The sequence below is a fragment of the Papaver somniferum genome, chromosome 9 (genome assembly GCF_003573695.1).
Source record: "Papaver somniferum cultivar HN1 chromosome 9, ASM357369v1, whole genome shotgun sequence".
NCBI classification, from domain to species: domain Eukaryota; kingdom Viridiplantae; phylum Streptophyta; class Magnoliopsida; order Ranunculales; family Papaveraceae; genus Papaver; species Papaver somniferum.
In genome coordinates this window covers 179,404,988-179,427,564 of record NC_039366.1, presented here as the reverse complement: position 1 = coordinate 179,427,564, position 22,577 = coordinate 179,404,988, and the positions used below count along the sequence as shown (strand labels likewise).

General features: G+C 35.8%; 1 protein-coding gene and 1 long non-coding RNA gene across 2 annotated transcripts; both read left to right on the top strand.

The window, feature by feature from the left end:
- The first annotated feature begins 5,180 nt into the window (after positions 1-5,180).
- LOC113313891 lies at positions 5,181-8,326 on the top strand. Its single transcript, XR_003342108.1, has 3 exons — positions 5,181-5,355; positions 7,315-7,399; positions 8,124-8,326. It is a non-coding gene; the product is annotated as an uncharacterized LOC113313891 (long non-coding RNA).
- Positions 8,327-15,279: 6,953 nt separating this feature from the next.
- Positions 15,280-21,863, top strand: LOC113313214 (translation initiation factor eIF-2B subunit gamma-like). Its single transcript, XM_026561953.1, has 12 exons — positions 15,280-15,601; positions 15,699-15,776; positions 16,377-16,457; positions 16,544-16,757; positions 16,843-16,901; positions 19,327-19,376; positions 19,484-19,571; positions 19,674-19,925; positions 20,020-20,112; positions 20,329-20,433; positions 20,518-20,634; positions 21,464-21,863. Exons 1-12 carry the CDS (start codon positions 15,431-15,433, stop codon positions 21,527-21,529), a joined length of 1,374 nt encoding a protein of 457 aa, XP_026417738.1. The 5' UTR covers positions 15,280-15,430; the 3' UTR covers positions 21,530-21,863.
- The last annotated feature ends 714 nt before the right edge of the window (positions 21,864-22,577 follow it).

Sequence of the window (22,577 nt, the reverse complement as noted above, 5' to 3'; positions counted from 1 at the left end):
TCATCTAACGGTGAATATGTATTGCTTTGTAACTAAGGAAAAACCCTGATTTGAAGACTATATAAAGGAGACATCTAGCATTGTGCAAAACTAATCCCCACGTTTGTGTGATACTAGTGCGCTCGCTAGAGTCGATTCTCCTTTAACCTTTGGTTTTCTTCTCTAAAACCAGATTAACGACTTAAAGACTTCATTGGGATTGTGAATCCATACCGATATTACTTTTATCGTAGTTGTGTGATCTGATCTTGCATCTTCTATCGTACGAGTACAATCTTTGATTGGCTTGAGATCGTGAGAGTTCTCCGATAGGCAAGATAAAGAAGTCACAAACATCTTCGTCTCACTGTTTGTGACTCCTCGACAAACCGCCTATGTAATCAGGAAGGATTGTAGAGAGGTGATTGATTAATCTAGGCTGTTCTTCGGGAATATAAGACCGGATTATCAATTGGTTCCTGTTCACCTTGATTTTATATCTTAAGACGGAACAGAACCTAGGGTTTATTTGTGAGAGACAGATTTATCCTTTGATAGACTTTTCTGTGTGAGATAGAGCTGTTTATTATCAAGTCTGTGATTTTGGGTTGCAACAACTCTTGGTTGTGGGTGAGATCGGCTAAGGGAATCAAGTGCATAGTATCCTGCTGGGATCAGAGGCGTAGGAGTACAACTGTACCTTGGATCGGTGGGAGACTGATTGGGGTTCAATTATAGTCCAGTCCGAAGTTAGCTTGGAGTAGGCTAGTTTCTATAGCGGCTTAATACAGTGTGTATTCAATCTGTACTAGGTCCCAGGGTTTTTCTGCATTTTCGGTTTCCTCGTTAACAAAACTTTTGGTGTCTGTGTTATTTCTTTTCCGCATTATATTTTATATAATTAAAATATTACAGGTTGTGCGTTAAGATCATCAATTGGAAATCCAACCTTTGGTTGTTGATTGATATTGATTGATCCTTGGACATTGGTCTTTGGTACCATCCAAGTTATTTCTTGTGTTTGATTAAAGACTCGCTATTGTTTTAGCTTGAGTAAAAATCAAATCAAGAGAGAGATATTAACTCCTTGAGATACTTTTATCTAGATTGAGTCTGACTGTCTAGTTGATTCTCTAGCAAAGTATTTCGGAGTTAGTCCATACAGATTGCTAAGCGAAATATTGGGTGGTGTTGTTAGACCCCCGCTTTTTCAATTGGTATCAGAGCAGGCAAAAACGTTTAAGACCTAACAAGTCCGTGTTTATAGCGATCTGACTCTATGGACAAGAGTACTATCTCTGACAACGCAACATTAGTACAAGACTACTCAGATAAGTTTCAAAGATCTGAAACCACTGAGGAAAACTCCTTCTCGTCTCCTTCAACTGAATCTAAATTCAACTGGAGGAAATCTCTTGATGAACAGTTGGATGATCTCTCGGATAATAGTGATTCTGAAGAAGGACAGAGTCTTGATGAGGAAGTTTCTCAATACATCAAGTTGTTTAATTTTGAATTGAAGGAAACAAGGACAACTGCTTGCTTGAGAAAGTATATGGGTCCTCTCTGTCAAGAAAACAGAAAGTTGAGAAAACTCTTCAAAGGTTATGATGGTGGATACAAACTGTTACAATCTACCGTTAAAGATCATGAAGAATAGGTTCGCTCAAAAAAATCTGAATGTGATAATCTTCTTCATAACCTCTGCATATTAAAAGAGAGGCTTGCCGAAACTGAAGCGAGATGTGAATCTCAACAAAATAGTTTCAATGACAAAGAACGCAATCTTCTTATCAAAGAGAAATCCTTGGAAACCAAACTCACTGCTGCTCATAATAAGGTAAAATCACTGGAAGAGAATCTAAATAGGTTCGTTTCTAGCTCTACAAAACTGTCTTCTATGCTGGGAGCATGTAAAGAACATCATGACAAACGTGGTCTGGGATATAAAGGAACAAACGCTCCCAACAGTGGTAAGCCTAAGTTTGTTAAAGCTGTTAATATTTATGTATGTGAAGAACCTGTGTCAGCTTGCAAAAATGAGGATTCTACTTCTTCTAAATCTGCTCAAAAGAGAACTACTGAACGTAAGTCCTTCAACTGCTATTACTGTGGAAACAAAGGACACTCTGAGCGAAGGTGTCGTCTTAGGATAAGGAATGAAAAACTTCACAACATTCTTAATTGGATGTCTAAAGAAGTTGTTAAATCTATATCAAAGATTGGAATCAACCATGTTCGACCTCAAGGGATATACTGTGATAAGGCTTTTCCTAGTTATGTCTTCAAACCGAAGGATGCCTATAATGGTGGAAGGAAAAACAGCAAAAGTGTGGCAGGTGCTGTGAATCAGTCTGGAAGGAGAAAAAGGAACAAAAGAAAGAAAAACGAGTTAAGTTCCTCTAATTTTCTCAAAAAGGACTGTGAATCCAATTCAGATTTCTTACATGTCAACAATCGAGTCTCTGATCTGAAGATTCACATAAACAGACTGAGACGGAATATCAAGAAAACATGGAATGCTGGTAACCCAGGTACGTCTAAATCGTCTCTTGATAATACTTCTTCAACTAAACTAGGTAGTTTGTTTAATACCGATGAAAAGGAAATAGAAGAAGTAAACAATGATGAGCACGATGCTCATCTTATTACACCCTGACATTTTCATGTTGCATCTCTTTTTAATTTTTGTCCTGTTAAAAAGGGATGCTCTTGATTCTCAGGATTTTTCGTCTTGAGAAAGCTGTCAGGATTGTACTGCATTCGATGTTACTTTATTCCGTTTGCTCCTCAACATCTATTTCTCTTACTTTTCTTTGGGCTTCCTGGTCTTTCTTAGGCCCGTTTCTCTAGTACACGCACCAACCCTCACGAACGTCCTGTTTCCTAGAGTTTGATGGAACTCCTTATATATATAATGTGTTCCAGAGATGCAAAAAGATTCTCTAAAAATCTTTTTGGTGCACAATGGAGGGAAGCAACAAGGTTGATGATGTTGAGCTATGCCCTATTGATATCTCATGCTTTCATGCTCTTGATCATGAAAACGAAGACAAACTGCAAGTTCAGATTTCTTCACAACTGGTAGGAAATCTTCTTGGAGACTTTAAGGTCGTACGCGAACAACTTGGTATCGCAACACGGAATCTAGACTACCTAAAAGACGAACTAAGGAAGGCAACTGAGGAACTCGTTCTTGTTCAATCCCTGGTTGCAGACATGATTTAGTTTTTCGTCTGATCTTGGGTCTAGTTGGTTGCCTAGTATGTCTTCTTTTTGAATTAGTTGGAAGAATAACTAGTGCTTTGAACAGCGATGATTGTGACTACACATAGATATTTTTGTTTTCATCTTCTTATGTTATTTTTTAGGTTTATTGGTTTTTAAATTCTAAAAATATTTGGAGGTTTTTAACTACACATAGCTAAGTTATGCCTATGCAATCATGTATTTGATGGAAAATAGGATAAAATCTTTTGTTTGACAAGGATAAAGTCTATTATGTCGTTATGATGGAAAATAGAATAGATCCTTGTATGTTATCCACGATATTGATCTTCATTGATCAATTTTGTTATTTTTTACCGTGAAGGCTCCATTGTGTGTCTTATGTTGAGCACCTTACAATTATGTCGATTAATATTGGACTTGTTGGTTGTTCCATAAGATGCTATATGTTGAGCATTATGAACTAAATTAATCATCTTGATTGGTTATTTAGTTATTTGCTCCGAAAGTCTTCTTTTGTCGAGCAAATCCTTTGACAATTAAATTGATTACTTTTGTGATTAGTTTGGTTGGTTGTTTTCCAGTTAGATTAATTATAAGTTCTCTTGTAGTTAGTCTAGTTGAGTTTTCATATATTCCACAAGTTCTTGTGTTGAGTATATGAACGGCTATACTAACCATGTTCTATTGGTTAATGTAGTCGTATATTCCGTAAGTTTTTTCCTTATATTGAGTATGTGAACGATTAAGTTAGTCGTCTCCGTATGATTACCTTAGTCGTAGCTCCGTAAGTTTACTTATGTTGAGCACCTTCAATTAAATTGATCACTTTTTGTGGTTTGATTTAGTTGCGTATTCCAATTAAATTGAGACATACAAGTATTACTCGAAGAATTGAAGAATGTGAAGAAGTAACAAGCTAGAATGACGACATCATCCTTCCTCTTGAGGTTAGTAATATTTTGACTTGAACTGTTTCACTCCCAACATATCTTTCAAGTTGTGCTATATTGAAAACATAACTGCGAAGCTGTGAATGATTATACTCTATTAGTGAGACTTGATCACATGATCATAGTGTTAAGGAATTAGAATACGAAGTATAACGCTTATCTTTTGAACTTCGTATATTAGACATCGACATAATCGTATGAATGCTATTGTGATTATGTGTATGGGTAAAGGTGAAGATTTCATCATAGGGAAACAATGTTTACATTTGTTTAAAGGAAGTACATTCATGAACTTGTGTATGAATCGAAAGGGAAATCGCTAGGCTTATTGATATTGTTATTCATTGCATATCTATGGATTACCAATATGTGTGAATTAGTAGAACGGATCATAACTTGTTATGTATCTTGGTAAAACTAGTCACAGTGCCTGACTTATATATTGGTATGACTTTTATTAGTGTAACCAATCCTAAGTAATCACCTAAGATGGTATGATTGATATTTGTAATTGGTGTAACCTATCCTAGTAATTGGTATGACCAATCACAAAAGAGTTGTGTAATCGATCCTTGTAATTGGCGTAAGCGGTCCTGGTAATTGGTGTAACCGATCCTAGTGACTTGTGTAATCAATCACAAGTAATACCATGAGAATATGGTAACCGGTCCTGGTAATTGTAAGGACCCTCAAGCTCGTCAACGCTATTAGACCATTAACCGCTAATGACTTGATTAATTAATATAGATTTTAATAATAGAAATTAATATAACAATAATCTAGATATGAAACTTGTGTCACTTGATAAGTTAGGCGAAATGGGCTACTCGAACGTGTCATTCGGATACCAGTCGATGAAGATATCCTCGGTATAGTGAGAAGGGCTAAATAGTTTTTTTTCCCATTAGACCGACTAGGGCTGCCCTTAAGGAAAACGAGTGGGTGTATTAGTAATTCTCGATGGTCTTATCTCAAACCATTCGAAAGAGAAAATCATTTTCTCTTCTTATTTCTCTTTCTCTTTCTCTTTCTTCTTCTTTCTGTTCTTTTTCCTTCTTCTCTGTGGATTTCAGTTCCATGGAATTTAAGCCTGAATTTTATGTAAACCAGTCACAGTAAGCTTGGTAACCTGATGAATTAAGGGAGAAGGTAATGATGTTGATGTCGATTGGGCTCTGAAAGAAGCAGGAAAAGGGTAAGATAATTTAGGGCTTTTGTATTGATTGATTTTGATGTGTGGAATCGTTTGGATATGATATATTGTAGGTGGGTTTGTTTTTTAATTGATGTTTGGATTATGTATAGAGTTTAATTTTAGTTTCTTTAGGATAATCGAATCTCAGGCTAGGGTTTTTAGGGTTGAGCAATTGTTGTTGAATCATTGATGAAGAAGATGAATTGAACCGTGGAGATTCGAAGAAGAGAAGGTATTGTTTAAGATGGTGTTGGTGATTGAGTTTGAATTGCTGATTTAAGCTTTTACAGAGGAAATATGAGATTAGGGATTTGAAGAAGATTTCTGGAATTGGGGAAAGAGCAAAGGAGTTCAATGGAATGTCACTGATGTAGTTCAAGTTGCATGCGAAGATCATAAACCAGTTGTTGGTGTTCATGAAGCTGAAATGAACTATGAAATGTAACCTAGGTTTATGTTAGGCTTCAGGGAGACGGAAATGGCAGTGGTGTTAGAAATCCTTACTTTGCGTCTCAGATGGTAATGATGACTATTAGTTAAGTTGTGGATTAGATTATCAATTGCAGGGAAGGTCTCTAGAGGAATGTAATTGGTGGTAGTGACTCTATAGGGTGAATGGAGTTGTAATGGGTGTTGCAGGGTGTTGAAGTTGTAATTGTAGTATGAAGTAGCAATGTCAGTGGTGGGGGAGATGGTGGAACTGAGCTATAAAGGAGTTGATGTTAAACTGGTTATGAAGAAGATGAAGATTGTTTGGTTTGTATGTGAAAATGAGATGAGTTGAGTTATGAAAGTGATGTAAGATTTTGAGCTGAGTATGAGAAGTATGGAATTGGAGCTTTAGATTGTAATAATACTGATGTTGATGAAGTTGTGGCTATAGTTTAGAGTAGTTTAGAATCACAGGGAAGAGGAGGAGCTAAGTTTAGTAATTGTGTGGATGGATGTGTATGTATGGACTGGAGTGAACGGAAATTGTACATGAATGCTTATATTGCAGCTGAAGTTGAGGTTACAGGAGAGCAAGGGCTGTACAGTGTTCAAGTTATGCAGGTGGTGTGACTGAGATGGAGCAGAATTGCCAATGAGTATTGCAGCTGGGTTGTGCTAAATTCTGGAGTTGCAATTCTTGAAGAGTTGGAGTGTTGGTGTAGAGGGTAATACTGAACTGAAGTTTAGAGAGTGTAAAGGTTGAATTGATGTTGCAGAAGTGTGTTTAGAGATGAATTAGAAGTTAGTTGTAGATTATAGAACTGTGTACAGTTAGAATGGTTATAGAGTTGTGTGGATCATGACTGTGCATCTTGTTTTGTGTTGGCGCATTAGTGTTCTTGGCCTATGCAAAGGCTTGGCCTTTGCAAAGGCTTGGCCTTAAACCTCTCTATCCAGGAAGATGCCTGTGACTGCATCTGAATTACCTAACTCAGCTATCTGACTGAGTTGACTCATCAACCAGAGGTGACCAGACTTGACTCAGTGGACCTTGACCGTTTTGACTCAGTTGACCTTTTAACCATGACCTTGAGTTGACTTTTAATGTTGACTGTTAGTTGACCAATTGGACCAGGCCTTAGATTAACGGGCCGGATTAGTGGACTTGAGCTGAGGCTTAGGTTTCCTACTTTGATGATTTGGACCCTTATCGTCTGAGGCTTAGGTTTCCTATTTTGATGATTTGGACCCTTATCGTCTGAATTAACCTTTGGTTTCTTATATAAAATTATAGATGTTCATAAGATTTATCTACTTTGATGATTTGGACCCTTATGGTCCGAATTAACCTTTGGTTTTTTATATAAAATTATAGATATTCATAAGATTTATCTAATAGAATATAGAACCAATCCAACTGAATTAATAAACTTTTAGATGTGTCATTTAGCATATAACTAGAGTATTGTATGAGATTATGGTATGAGCCTTTTGGCTAATTTCTTAGGGCGTTTGTGTGACTAGCAGTTACTCTTTATTAACAACGATCGATTTGAAGGATGAACCAATGGATTGAGAATTTCGAGGTTGACTTGGCTTGTCACCAAAACAGGTGGGAACTTTATAACCTTCTTGTAATCATTGAGTTACTTTCCTTTGCGAGCATGATGTGCTTTTACTATATATATGAATTATATTGTAATCGCATTGAACGATGTTTGTTTTGAATATAATTGTATGTGTGTATTATGCATTGTGTGATTTCCCCGCGAAGAGTTATGTGTTTCCCCACGGATCTTAGCTAAGTTAAGTTGGGCGATACACCATCCGGCGGCAATAGTATTACGTTTCCTGTTTATATTGATAGTAGGGTGGTACGCCATCTGTCGGCAATAGTACTACATTTCTGCTTATTAAGATGGTAGGGCGGTACGCCATCCGTCGGCAATAATATCTAGTAGGGCGGTACGCCATCCGTCGGCAATAATATATACTATTTTATTTAAGGGAAATCACTCGTGTGCATATTATACTTGTTTGACTAACTTTCTGATCTTGATGGTAATATTCTGAATCATGATTTGTATGGGCACTCTGTATGGACGATGTTATTATTATTGATTAGGGTTGCTCTCACGTCGTCTTCTCCAATGAGTTTGTCGATGTTAGAGCGACATTTGCTTCATGATGCATAAATGTCTGAATGATTAGTTTCTTCTCGTTTCTTTCAATTTATATTCTTTTAGAATTGTGAAGCATGTTAGTGAGTACTTGAGAGTTATATGTCTTCATTGAGCACCCTTTTGGGATGATGTGCTCATACGTCCCCACTTCAGTGTTTTTCAGTTATCAAAAAGAGATAGCGCGCTTGAAGATATTTGTTTCCGTAGTTTATAGATTTAGCAGTTTAAGAATGTTATGTATCTTTTACGTTTTTTTTTTTAATTTCTTGTTCACTTGAAAAACAACACATTAATATATTCATATCACCTGAGAGATTCTCAGTTATAAAGTATCAGAGAGTTTGGGCTTATCTTAGTTCACTTTATGTAATTACGATTTCTTAAAATGATAATTTAGATATGATGCTTCAATTAGGCTGTAATCATATTAGCTAAACAGGTTTAAGAGTTGGGGCGTCACAGTAATTGACGTAATCGATCCTGATAACTGATGTAACTGGTCCCAGTAACCATATTAAGGTAGAACCGATCCTTGTGTTTGGTAGAACCGTAAACCCATGATTAGTGATTTGATATTTGATCAATCACATAGTTGTTCTTGGAATACAGATGAACCAATTCTAAACTTGTTTGGAAGTGTGGTATAAAGAAAAAGAATTTACAAAAGAAAAAGATGTCGACATACTTTGAACATGTTCGGTAACTCTTATCTTTTATGCTTCAAAAAAACTCTTATCTTTTATTGTTCAAAGATATTCCTTAATAACTCAAGGAGTCCCGTACCAAAATAAATTAAGAATCTTTTAATTAATGTTATTAATTTTATGTGCTTTTAATTACCAGCAATTAAATGCATATCTCTAGAAAATAAAAATTGGTAATGTGCATTTACTAATTGGAGATTTTTTAGTGAGATTTCGGAAATATTGGACAAAGCATTTCCAGGAATTATGTAAACCGATTTGGGTATTTATTGCATATCTTAAGAATAATTCGGTTTTGGAAATTCCTTGGTGTCCAAACATCCTTGGTCTATAAATACTCAAGTTTGCATTTCGAGCAAAATATCCTAAGAGTCAGGCAAACTTCATTTTTTTGTTGTTTCTGGTGGAGCCGTCTAATCGGAGAGGAAAGTAACCTAATTAGGCGAAATCTCTTACGACCGCTCATTTAAAGACTTTTGTGGGATCAAGAAGCGATCTTCAAGTACCGTTGGTGGGAAACTGGATAATTGCAGTTTATTTTAGTTTTCGATTGATTTGATTGACTAACTGTTGTTGAACTTTGGTTGCACCTAGTTTGTTTATTCTTAAGAATCTTCTCTTCCGATATAATATCCACTTAAACTAGATCGAAGTGTCGACGAGATCTTTAGAACTATTTGTAGATCTAAAGACGCTTTATGATAATCCACTGTTAACCGACTCTGTTCTGTGTGTGATTTATCACAAGAGATTCAAGTGGTGTTGTGCAGGTATTTATTGAAGATTAAAGAAGATTTGAAGACAAAGAAGATTTCTGATTTGGTTTTTATATCTTTGGGTGTGCACAAACCTTGATCGGCTGGGATCCAACTAGAATCGGATTTATTCGATTGATTAGTTTTGTAAGATCAGCATCACCTTATAGTTTCTTGTTTGATTCTATATTGACTGATTGCAAATCTAAACCCCTGCTACTTTGGTAGTTGTTGGATAGATTGATCTGACCAGGAAAAGGAGTTTATTGGTTAAACGGAAGAGCCTTTGCTTATGACTTGAGATATCTTCATCTGAAAGAATCAAGAGAGTTGTTACCAAACAAATTTGTTGTTCCTTTATTGTTTGGAATACGATCCAAAGGAATTGTTCCAGTGCGTGCACTTATTGAATGTCGGAAGCGCAGGGATACTGAAGAAACTAGGTGAACTGTAGGTTTAGTTGCTTGGTCTCAACTATACGCAGTTTGTTAGATTTTGTATAGCGGCTTAATTCTAAGAGTATTCAATTCTGGCTAGGTCACGGGGTTTTTCTGCATTTGTGGTTTCCTCGTAAACAAAATCTTGCTGTGTCATTTACTTTTGTTTTCCGCAATTATAATTGTTGTTATTATAATTTAAAGTAAATTACACAAACGTTAACTCTGTATTACTTGATAATGATCATATAGAGTTTGGTTAAGTCTGAACCTATTATCAAGTAATCACACTTTGATTGTTGTATTGTATCGATCTCGTATCCATAGACGATCACACAAAGTGTGAAAACCGATTTGTAGTATCGTCTCGACTTTGTCCGTAGACAACCACTTTCGGTAAGAGGACTTATAGGTGGCTAATTTAAAAATTATGGTGTATTTGGGTACCCTCGTCTTTTCAGGTAATTTTGTGGCGAGGGGTAAAAAATTCATTTTATAATTAACCGCGACTCAAGTCTAACACACTCTCTCTTGTAGGCATGTCCGTGGTCGACTTCATGAGGTGAGCAAGACTCAGGTTTTTGTCTCGTTGACCAAGAATCAGGACTCATGTATTCGTCTTCGTGATCAAGCAACTCGGCAATCAACTCTTGGTCTCTATGACCAATACTAAACTCATGGTCTTCATGACTAAGACTCAAGATTCATGTCACACTCACATGACCCGTACGCTACTAGTCATTTCATCTGCTGATCTCAGTAGTCATATCAGGCATGTTCTCAATGACTCATCAAGAGTCACGAGCTTATGTTTATCTTATACGAAAATGAGATACTTTTATGGGGCGTATTAACAAGCCTCGTGAATGATTCCTATTACGTCCCCATAAGACTCACTTGTCAAGCCAACACGCTCATTATACTCTTATACAAATACGAGATACTCTTATCAGGTATAAGCCTCATCCTCGGCATCATAAGCATGTCCACAGCTGCCACCATGAGTCTGAACCGTATAATATTATTCAAACATTTAACAAAACTATAAACAAAATCTTCAGAGCTTTGTGCGCTCATTAAGGGGACTCACAAAAAAGAATTCGTCTTTTACAAGCCATGCATTCCCGACCTATAAGGTTGATATTCAACATCAGGTCATCTCGTGTCTCACACATGATCCACATGCTATCACCTGTTATCTTGTGCTTTCCACATGACACAGACTAGACATAATGCACAAATTAGGATATGTAACCAAGAATTGTCATAATCGACCTGAGATCCGAGAATTCAGCTGAAAATACGGGGGTCTAACAACCACACCCAACAATTCGTTTGGCAATATGAGAGGACTTACTCCAATACACTTTCTAGAGAATCAACTAGACAGTCAGACTCAATCTAGAGAAAAGTATATCAAAGAGCTTAATATCTCTAACTCTTAATTTAATTCGCAATCAGCAAATAGAAATATGCGAGCCCGATTGAATATAAGAGGAGTTACTTGAACGGTACCAAAGACCAATGTTCAAGTGTCAATCAATGTAAATCAACAACCAAAGGTTGGATATTCTAATTGATTGATCTTAACGCACAACCTGTGATATTTCAATTATATAACAAAATATAATGCGGAAAAGAAATAACATAGATACCAGAATTTTGTTAACGAGGAAACCGCAAATGCAGAAAATCCTGGGACCTAGTCCAGATTGAACACCACACTGTATTAAGCCGCTACAGACTCTAGCCTACTACCAATTAACTTCAGACTGGACTGTAGTTGAACCCTAATCAATCTCACACTGATTCAAGGTACAGTTGCATTCCTTACGTCTCTGATCCCAGCAGGATACTACGCACTTGATTCCCTTAGCTGATCTCACCCACAACCAAGAGTTGCTACGACCCAAAGTCGAAGACTTGATAAACAAATTTGTCTCACACAGAAAAGTCTATAGATTGAATAAATATGTCTCTCACAGAAATACCCAAGAGTTTTTGTTCCGTCTTTTGATAAATCAAGGTGAACAGGAACCAATTGATAAATCATACTTATATTCCCGAAGAACAGTCTAGTATTATCAATCACCTCATAATAATCTTAATCGACTAGCGAAACAAGATATTGTGGAATCACAAACGATGAGACGAAGATGTTTGTGATTACTTTTATCTTGCCTATCGGAGAAATTAATCTTGAGTCAATTATTTCAATTGTACTCAATACGATAGAATCGGGCAAGATCAGAACACGCAACTACAAAGAAAATAGTTAGGTCTGGCTTCACAATCCCAATAAAGCCTTTGAAGTCATTAACCTACAGGGGATCGATAGAAACCTAAGGTTAAAGGAGAATTGACTCTAGTTTATGCAACTAGTAACACACAGGAGGTGTGGGGATTAGGTTTCCCAGTTGTTAGAGTTCTCCTTTATATAGTTTTCAAATCAGGGTTTGCAATCCAAGTTACCTTGGTAACAAAGCATTCAATATTCACCGCTAGATGAAAATCCTAATTCAACAAGGCTAATATCTTTCAACCGTTGGATCGAACTTAGCTTGTTGCACACAAATGAAATGTACCCTCATTTAGGTTTATGTAACCGTACCTAAACGTGTACACCATGTTGGTTCATAAATAGTTAACCGAGGTTAGCCATATGATTACTCTCATATCAACCTTATTCATCTTAACCATAACTAGTTCAAATGACTCAAATGAAACTAGTTAAAGAGTTGTTCAATTGTTGTATTCTCATAGAATTATACAAGAACACAATTGAAGCATAATCGGCTTGATTCACTCGAATCAATCATGAACATTATAGCCACGGTTTGCAAAGATTGCATTCCTTATTATATAAATGTTTATGTTCATGTTTAAAACCGATTTAGAACTTTAACCTTCAAGTATGCAAACAGGTACGCATACTTGAAATACTCGGACTAAGATTGAGTTTCGCCAGCATGCAAACGGGTATGCAAACTTCAAATCCCAGCAGAAATTCTCGGACATGAAGTTGTATGCCAGTACGCAAACAGGTACGCATACTTAGGTTCCCGGATTTCTCAAACCAACAGGTACGCAAACGGGTGCGCATACTATGGTTCCCGTACATGGATTACATATGTGCAAGAGTGCACAACATGACATATCCAATCATGGTTAAGTGTTCTAAACTCTTATTTCAATCGTTGAAACTTTCTTAGAGGATGACAATAGCCGTTTTCACACACTATTAGCATCAAAGCAATTTTCAAGTTATTGAAATAATCATTACGAAACATTCCAAGGAAACACCAAATGATTGTATCACACAAACCATGTAAGATGTTACTCGGCAATTTTCACATGATATAAGATGAACTTGGTCGAAGCGAAAGCTTGCCAACACATATTTCGAGAAATATGTAAGCGAGATAAACTCAGCTCGAAATCTCAAATGTGTATATAGAAAACTATATCGTAAGGCGACTTATGTGTCAATATAGGAGATAAAGTAGAAATAGAATTTTCAAGGGATAGATGAGTTTAAGTCTCCATATACCTTTTGTCGATGAAGTTCCACAAGCTCCCCTTAGTAGTTCTTCGTCTTGAAATGGTGAACGCCGTGAAAACTAAGCTCAACTACACAATCTATGTCCTAGTCCGAGACATCTATAAATAGGCTAGAAATCAAGACTTATAGTTTTGATCACTAACACTGACAAACATGCTTGAGATAGCAACACATGCGAGTTCGACCGAGCAGTGCTCTAACATCAGCTAAACACATCTCTCAGAGCATTCTTATGCAACCAAGAATTGTTCTGACCTTTCTCGTTTTTTCTGCTTCCTCATGAAACCAACCCTGATATATTCATCCTTGTGACCGTATAAATCTTCGAACCAAGAATTGTTCAGATATATCAGTCTATCTGAAAATTGTTCATGCTCAATCCGTAACTTTTACTAAAACCCTGAAAACTCATATTTATCCCTTCAGGTACATATACAAGTTTATCTTATAAAACCCTGAAAATTCAAGGTACATAAACTAAAACCCGAAGATTATTCGTGCTCAACCTCCACAACTAAAACCCTAAAAACTCATATTTCCCTGTCATGCACATACACTAGTTTGTCCCAGTGCTTTAACAAAATAAATAAATAATTAAAATAAGAAAAAAAGATTAAAAAAAAAGAGATGCAGGGTATCGAACCCTGTACCATCATATATCCCCGTCAGGCACATCCATTAGTTTATCCTAATGTTTTAACACAAAAAAAAATTAAAAAAATGGAGATGCAGGGTGTCGAACCCTGTACCATCATATATCCTCGTCAGGCACATACACTAGTTTGTCCCAATGCTTTCACAAGAAAAAAATAAAAAATGGAAATGCAGGGTATCAAACTCTGTACCATCATATATCCCCGTCAGGCACATGCACTAGTTTATCCCCGTGGTTTAACAAAAAATAAAATAAATAGATACATACACTAGTTTGTCCAGTGCTTTAACAAAAAAAAAATAGATAAAAAATAGAGATGCAGGGTATCGAACCCTGTACCAGCATTCTTTTGCAACCAAGAATTGTTCTGACCTTTCTCGTTTTTTCTGCTTCCTCATGAAACCAACCCTGATATATTCATCCTTGTGACCGTATAAATCTTCGAATAACCATTTTTATCAGTCTATCTGAAAATTGTTCATGCTCAATCCGTAACTTTTACTAAAACCCTGAAAACTCATATTTATCCCTTCAGGTACATATACAAGTTTATCTTATAAAACCCTGAAAATTCAAGGTACATAAACTAAAACCCGAAGATTATTCGTGCTCAACCTCCACAACTAAAACCCTAAAAACTCATATTTCCCTGTCATGCACATACACTAGTTTGTCCCAGTGCTTTAACAAAATAAATAAATAATTAAAATAAGAAAAAAAGATTAAAAAAAAAGAGATGCAGGGTATCGAACCCTGTACCATCATATATCCCCGTCAGGCACATCCATTAGTTTATCCTAATGTTTTAACACAAAAAAAAATTAAAAAAATGGAGATGCAGGGTGTCGAACCCTGTACCATCATATATCCTCGTCAGGCACATACACTAGTTTGTCCCAATGCTTTCACAAGAAAAAAATAAAAAATGGAAATGCAGGGTATCAAACTCTGTACCATCATATATCCCCGTCAGGCACATGCACTAGTTTATCCCCGTGGTTTAACAAAAAATAAAATAAATAGATACATACACTAGTTTGTCCAGTGCTTTAACAAAAAAAAAAATAGATAAAAAATAGAGATGCAGGGTATCGAACCCTGTACCATCATATATAACTTTCGCATGCAAAGCCAGCGCTCTACCATTTGAGCTACATCCCCGATCGTGGTGATTCAAATATTATTAAAATTAAATTCTATGCAGAACTGTGAGAGCAACTTAATGCACACCTCAAAACCCTCCAAATAGAATTTGCATTGGTTTCCAGAGAAAAACTCAATTGTCTTTCATTGTTAGTTTATATCAAATCCAATTTCGATTTTTGTCGTTGAATTCGTATTGATTCAATGACGAAAATGGATTTTCAAGTAGTTGTATTAGCGGGTGGTACATCAAAGAATTTAGTGCCTTTGGTTTCTAAAGATCTCCCTAAACCTCTACTTCCTGTTGCTAATCGTCCTCTTCTTTCTTATGTTCTTGAACTTCTTGAATCAAGTAATCTCAAAGATCTCATCGTCGTAAGTTTCTTTCTCTAAACATAAAACTTTGTTTGTCTTTCTGTATTTACAAATTAGGGTTTTGGTTCATTATATTACTTTGTTTGTTGTTGATTAGGTTGTGGAAGGTCAAGATGCAGCTGTTAAAGTTGGAACATGGATATCAAGTACTTATGCTGCTCGTATTCATGTTGAGGTCTTCTTCTTTTTTATTCTGTTTATTTGAATCCTTTAATGTGAAGGCAAAACAAATGTATTGTGAACTTTTGATATGACAATCCTAGTTAAAAGTTATGGAATGTTTGAATTACATATAATAAGTAAATTGAGAGTTAATGAAAGGCACGCAAAGTAAGATATCTGACAATTCATAGTTAAAACTCTAGTTGAAGAAAGTTAGGTTGTATTTAATTTAGAGCTTGATTATGAAACTCTCAAATGATTGAGCTGGAAATTATAAATTAGAATAACAAATACAGTATCTCTTATATAGACAGATCGAAGGTTAAGATGAAAGGAAGAAACAAACAAGAAATATTGTACTAAGTTAGAGGGACAGTGGGTTTCCATTCCTATGTGGACTGATTAAAGTTAGAGGGACTGGGTTTTGGTGATCGAATAAGAGTTTCAACTGGTGGAGTTAAGCATACTTTAAAGCCAATTTTGTTTTAATAGTATGTGGGGATCAGTGTTCTGCCAGTTGCTTTGCTTGTTTGAAGTTTTCAGCTATCAATTTGGCTTTTGGTTTATTCAGCTATTAACTATCAAGCTTTTGATCTGATTCTTTCATATTTAGGTTGCTGCAGTGCCTGAGGATGTTGGAACTGCTGGCGCTCTTCGAGCTGTTGCTCACTACCTTACTGCAAATGATATCTTGGCAAGTATCATGTTCTCATAGTTTTATGTAAAACTTGAAATTTTTTGTTTATCCTTGGTAAACCTATTTTTGAATGTTGCTTATAGGTTGTTAGTGGAGATCTTGTTTGTAATGTTCCTCTTGGAGCTGTTGCAGCAGCACATAGAAGACATGATGCAGTTGTAACATCACTTTTGTGTGCTACCCCTGTTCCATCAGAGACTGGATCTTCTGGTGGAAAGGACAAGGCAAAAAAGCCGGCACGGTATAATATTATCGGACTGGACCCTACACAGCAATTCTTACTATTTGTTGCTACAGGTAACAAGCCTAGTTTGATTTTTTTGGTCACTTTCAAAGTCTAGTCTATCTTCTTTATCATGGGAATTTATATGCCTCTTGTCAGGAGCTGAAGTTGAGAAAGATATTAAAGTTCAAAAGAGTCTTCTCCAAGCTGCAGGCGAGGTATGGATTGTAATTGCTATTTGACATTGAGTATGATAGTGTTATATGCAACGGGTCACTGGTCTGTGTGAAAGCCAAAATGCATCTCTTTCTGACCCAAAACAGTTTCCTAGAACGAACATTACTTACATCATCCCCATGAAATATTTCTGTTTTTGGTTATCACTGATCACACAGTATTTGCTCCACACCAAGACCCTCTTTGGCTGCTTGCCCGTTACTTTCCTAACCACTGCTGACGTGAGAAAAGACCAGCCCTCTTTTTTTTCTTAAAAAAAAGATTCTTAGAAAGAAAAACTCGATACAGGGATTCTCAGGTCTTAGCGAGAAAACAAGCAGCGAACCGGTGCATTTCACAGGGATGATCATAAAACTTTAGTAATTACAGTAGCTCATAAAAGAGCTAGCGTAGTTTGAAAAAAAAAATATATCTCTCAAGTTAGATACAAAATTAAACAATAATTGTTCGTTCACTCTGCGAGATGCCCTTGTTGCAAGCCAAATGCTAAGAGTTGTGAGATATTGTTAATATCACGAAAGTTCACCACTAGATGAGTCAAAAAAACTGTTTTATGTGAACGTTATGTTTGTTAAAAATGTTCTTAAAGTTATGTTACAAATCTATTGTGTTTGCCAGTATAGCGTTTGTAAAACTTACATAGTATCTCCAAGAAGCCAAGCAGTTACCTAGTAGGTTGGGATCCAAATTTTTATCTTTCAGATCAGGTACAGAATCCAAATAGAACTCTTGTAACGGTCATACATAAAGATTTACACTACAATTAGTACTCAATAAAACTTCAGAAACATCACAAATTTGAAACAAATTCAGAAGATACGTAGTATCTTACTTGACCTGTTAAAAATCTAGCTTTAACAGGAATAGAAAGTTACCCAAAAACTGTGACGCAATACGGAAATTCGCATGCATCTTACAAAATATTAGATAGATTTGTTTTTCGTGTGCAAATGCTTGATCTGTAACATAAAAGATGACTCGATATCGACGTGATTCATATTATAAATTTGTGATTACACTTCCTATGGAATCAATAAGAGAATCCACGTCTACGTTTTATCAATAGAACAACTTGTATATCGATATTACAATTAGATTGCGAACTATCAATCTTAATACAGCACATTGTTAAACCAAGTTAAATGGACCAATTTGAATATCACCTTGTGAATAGTGAATCCTGTAAACTTCATTCCTTATCAAAGTTGTACATTTCTATCACAGAGTTCTTATTCAAACTGGTACAAGTTTCTAGAATTCAGTTAAAATTTATTATAGAAAGATCAAATTTCAGCTGGTTTTTTGAGAGAAAAAACATTAACCAATAATTTTCTTATTTGTATTCCACCTATGATCTATGACAATCACTACTGCTGCATACATATCTATAGAACAAAAAACGTGATATATGGCTAAGTTTTATAAAGTCTCCCATAGCGTAAGCTGATTTTTGATTGATATTCTAAGTCTAACTCCGTACAATGATGGATACGTTTTTGATTTAATGTTCTTTATCTCTATGTTTATATAAAAAAGTATCGCTTGATTAATTTGCACAGCTATTCTAATCTGGTTTTATACTGGTTTTGGTCGTTTAATTTCTCGTACGTAGGCCGTGCAAGACATGTCTTCATTTTCATGAATATTATTAGGCTATCACAGATCAAGAAAAATGAGAAACCCTAGAATATGTCTTCCTAATTGATCAATTAAAATAATAGGAAAGATGGCTATGAGTTTTCGCTCCATTCCACGGCATACAATTTAGGTTTTACACATGGCAAACCTATTATTTAGGTCTTACACGTGGCAATTAAGGACAACAATGCTAATCGTAATATAATATAAATATTAGGCTATTGCTCCATCATATAAAAAGTAAAGACGGACGACATGCGCTGAGTAGGGAGTATCAAATGGATGAAGGAAAGATTTTTTAGTTTGTACTATTTTTAGTTTCTTATGTATTTGGTATTACTTTGGACAAATGCATTCCTTTCCAATTTTATTTGACATTTTTGCCCATGGAAATAATATTATGCTCACCTCAAATAGCTGGTGCAAGTGCAACTTTGTTTTTGGTTTGTACTCAGATATCATTTATTATGGTGAGGAATAAGTTTCAGTAATTTTATTTGAGTTAGCCAGACGCATCTAACCTGGTGCCGACCAAATATCTGTGACTCATAACTAGGTGGGGTACTACAATCCAAAGTTGGACTGTATACCATCTTTTATAACTGTTCATGTCTAGTATTTATAGTAATTGATGTTTAAGACTATCTGTATTTACTTACCCTGCAATTACCGACTATTCTCTGATAATTTGCCGTTTCTCGTGCTAAATCATTTAATAGTTTGTTCCCCCTCTTAGGGACATCATTTCCATCGCTCTGTGTTTTGTAGATGGAGATTCGGGCCGATCTCATGGACGCTCATCTGTACGCCTTTAAGTGGTATGTGATTTCTGTTGAATCTTGATTCTGTTTCTGTAATTCTAGAATTTCTGCAGAAATAATTTCCTGTATACTACCTATTCATATCCCCTTAACATTTTTTCTAGGTCTGTTCTAAAAGAGGTTCTGGATCAAAATGAAACATTTCAAAGCCTAAAGCAGGATGTTCTGCCATATTTAGTTTGGAGTCAACTGGTTAGTTAAACAAAAACAAGCCGATTACAACGGCACAAAACGTTTTTCTCTTTTTCTCATGTTTCTTAATTTATCCCTTGTGTTTCCTTGATCGCTAATCAGAGGTCAAAAGTAGCTTCTGATGGGGCACCCGAAGCAGAAAATTGGAATGAGAATGGTGCTTCACAAAATAGCCAATCATTACTCTCACAGCACCTGGCAACACCAAGTTTTCATGACATTTACGCTTCAGATCGTAATGGTTTTTCTCCTGCACCAAGAAGAACACATAAATGTTGTGCTTATATTGCAGACAAGAGCAAATACTGTGCGCGTTTAAATTCTATCCAAGCTTTTAATGACATAAATCGAGATGTGAGAAACTTCATAGTCTGAAATTTGTTCCTAGTGTAGTTCTATGTGTTAGTTTTACTGAAGAAGCTGAGTCTTGTCTGCATGAATGAGCTAGGTGATAGGAGAGGCAAGTCACTTATCAGGGTATTCTTTTTCCGTTCATAACAACGTCATCCATCCATCAGCCGAGCTTGGATCAAAAACTACTGTAAGTGAAACTTCTCTGCAACTTTAACTTGTTTTTTTTGCAGTAAATCTAGATTCTTTCTCTTCTTGTCACGTACATGTATCCATTGACGGCGTTCCTTAGTTGAAAAACTTTGAAGTGGATGAAATATGCCACATATGAGAAAAGAAGTAAAGAAGGAGACAGTAAAGTTGTATCCTCCTTTAACTTATCTGGTTGTCTGTTTCATGGTTTTAGGTTGGCCCACAATGTATGCTGGGCGAGGGTTCACAATTGGGCGATAAATGTAGCGTCAAACGCTCACTCATTGGTCGTCACTGCAGAATTGGCTCAAACGTAAAGGTATATGCCAAATTTGTTGAAGGAGAATAGAGAATTAAAATTTCAGTGGATTTGCTTTATAAAACAGATTCCTTCTGTTTTCAGGTTGCGAATTCTGTTGTGATGAACCATGTTACTATTGGTGATGGATGTTCCATCCAAGGTTCTGCTATTTGTAGTAACGTTCAGCTCCATGAGCGTGCTGTTCTGAAGGATTGCCAGGTAATATATGTGGGTGGTATTTGGCTTGTGAATAGATACTTTTTCAGTTTCGTTCTGAGAAACACGAGATACAGAGAAAGAAACATATAATGTAACATCTTGAAATTAGAATTGCTTGTTTTTTTTTTTGTTATTCTTGAAATAAATAGGTTGCATAAGTACTGGCTCATAAAACTAACAGAAACCGAAGTAGAATAATAACTCGTTTTGGGTACTTAGTGAAAGTATATCCTTTCTGCAGATTAACTGATAAATGCGTTTTGAGTAAAATCTAAAATGACACTTGTGCTTTCTGCCATTTATGATAATTTTTAATTCGAAAGAAATTGCTGATGTTTTTAGTTATTATGTGTTTGGCACTCATTATGGGATTTTATACATACTGCTGTTTTTGTCTTTGCTTTTGCTTCTCATTCTATTTAATAAATTCCTTAAATCAGGTCCGGATATATTAGACTTGTTTATCCAAATTATCAAAAAGCAATTTTTTTGCAATAATTATTTTCATTTGAGAAATATAAATGTTGTAGCTACGTATTTTTTTTCAGCGAATTTTCTTTTCTCAAGTATGAGAGTTAACTTGTAACTTATAAGATATTTATTGGAAAAACTTCAATGTGAAACTTAATTCCTTTGAGTTGGTTGACACTAATTCTAGCTTGCTCGGCCATTTGGTTGTGCATGTATAAATTATCCAAAGAATTTTCGTATCCTGGATCCTTCACTGATGAGAGGACAACAATTTATTTGTGGTTCTCTCATTCTGTTTTTTGTGCTTGTCCATTATCTCATGCTATGTACATTTTCATACATTTCCTTATGTACTCAGGTAGGAGCAGGTTTTGTTGTTACTGCTGGCAGCGAGCATAAAGGAGAATCTCTTGCAAGAAAATAGAAATGGTCATCATAGTGAATATCTCTGCTACTGTCCATTTTCTTCTCTCAAAGCAGTTTAAGAGAAATAGTAGCCTTGATGAGTGCGGCTTTCGGATTTCAAGTGTTTAAGGGAGACTGCGCGAAGAAAAGAGATGTTCAATTTTGTCAAGTTTTTCTTTCTTATTCTTTTACTGATATATCTGTATCATGGTCTAAACTTAGTAATCGACTCAGAAAGTTGGTTTCCCTGATGGATCTTATGGAATGAATGTGATTTTTCATCTGCTAAACAATTCACCTCAGTGAAACAAGATTCTGTGAATGAAAAGTGCATCTGCTATGTTGAGCTGTTAGTGATTGGTGTGTTCTAGTTTTACTTTTTCCTTTTCCCCCCTCATTTATGTAGGCCCTGTCTTGTCTTACCCGTTGCTCCGGCCACTATATCACTTCTTCTCCATGCACTGCAGCAGCAAAGATGGATTGCAACCTCTGAATCAGACTAAACCACAACATTATCAAGATTTGCAGGTCATTTGTTTTTTTTTCAAGCTCAACCGAGTCAGAGTCTGCCTAGTTATAGGTGACTAAAAATAATTTATTACCTCTGTTTCAAAAAAGACCGTCCTCTATTCCATTTTTGTCAGTTTCAAAATTGTGTCCAGCTTCTGTTTATAGGCGTATTTTTCAATGAATTCTCTATGATAGCCTTTAATTTTTTATATTCATATATGCATATTAATGGGACCTAATCTGAAATATTAAAAAAAATTGTACAATTAAAGAACCTAACATTTTTAGGGGCCACCCAAAAGGAATTAGAGGCCAACAATAAGATAAAATATGGTCACCCAAACGTAAATTGAAGCTAGCCCTTATCTCGCGTATTTCATAATGGCAAAATTACTCTTCCACAATCGGTAGTTAATACTACAAACGGTAGTTTAACTACAATCAGTAGTAAAGCGTGTTATTTTAACCTCCGAATGTATTCAATTTTCAAATTTTGGTACTACCATAATCGGTAGTAAATTTAACTTCCGAATGTATATTGTTCCCAAAATGAGATT

Coding starts and splice junctions, on each gene's coding strand:
- LOC113313214 (XM_026561953.1), top strand. CDS start 15,431: ATGACGAAAATGGATTTTCAAGTAGTTGTATTAGCGGGTGGTACATCA. Junction 16,458..16,543: donor TTACTGCAAATGATATCTTG/GCAAGTATCATG, acceptor TGTTGCTTATAG/GTTGTTAGTGGAGATCTTGT. Junction 20,635..21,463: donor CTGTTCTGAAGGATTGCCAG/GTAATATATGTG, acceptor TTATGTACTCAG/GTAGGAGCAGGTTTTGTTGT.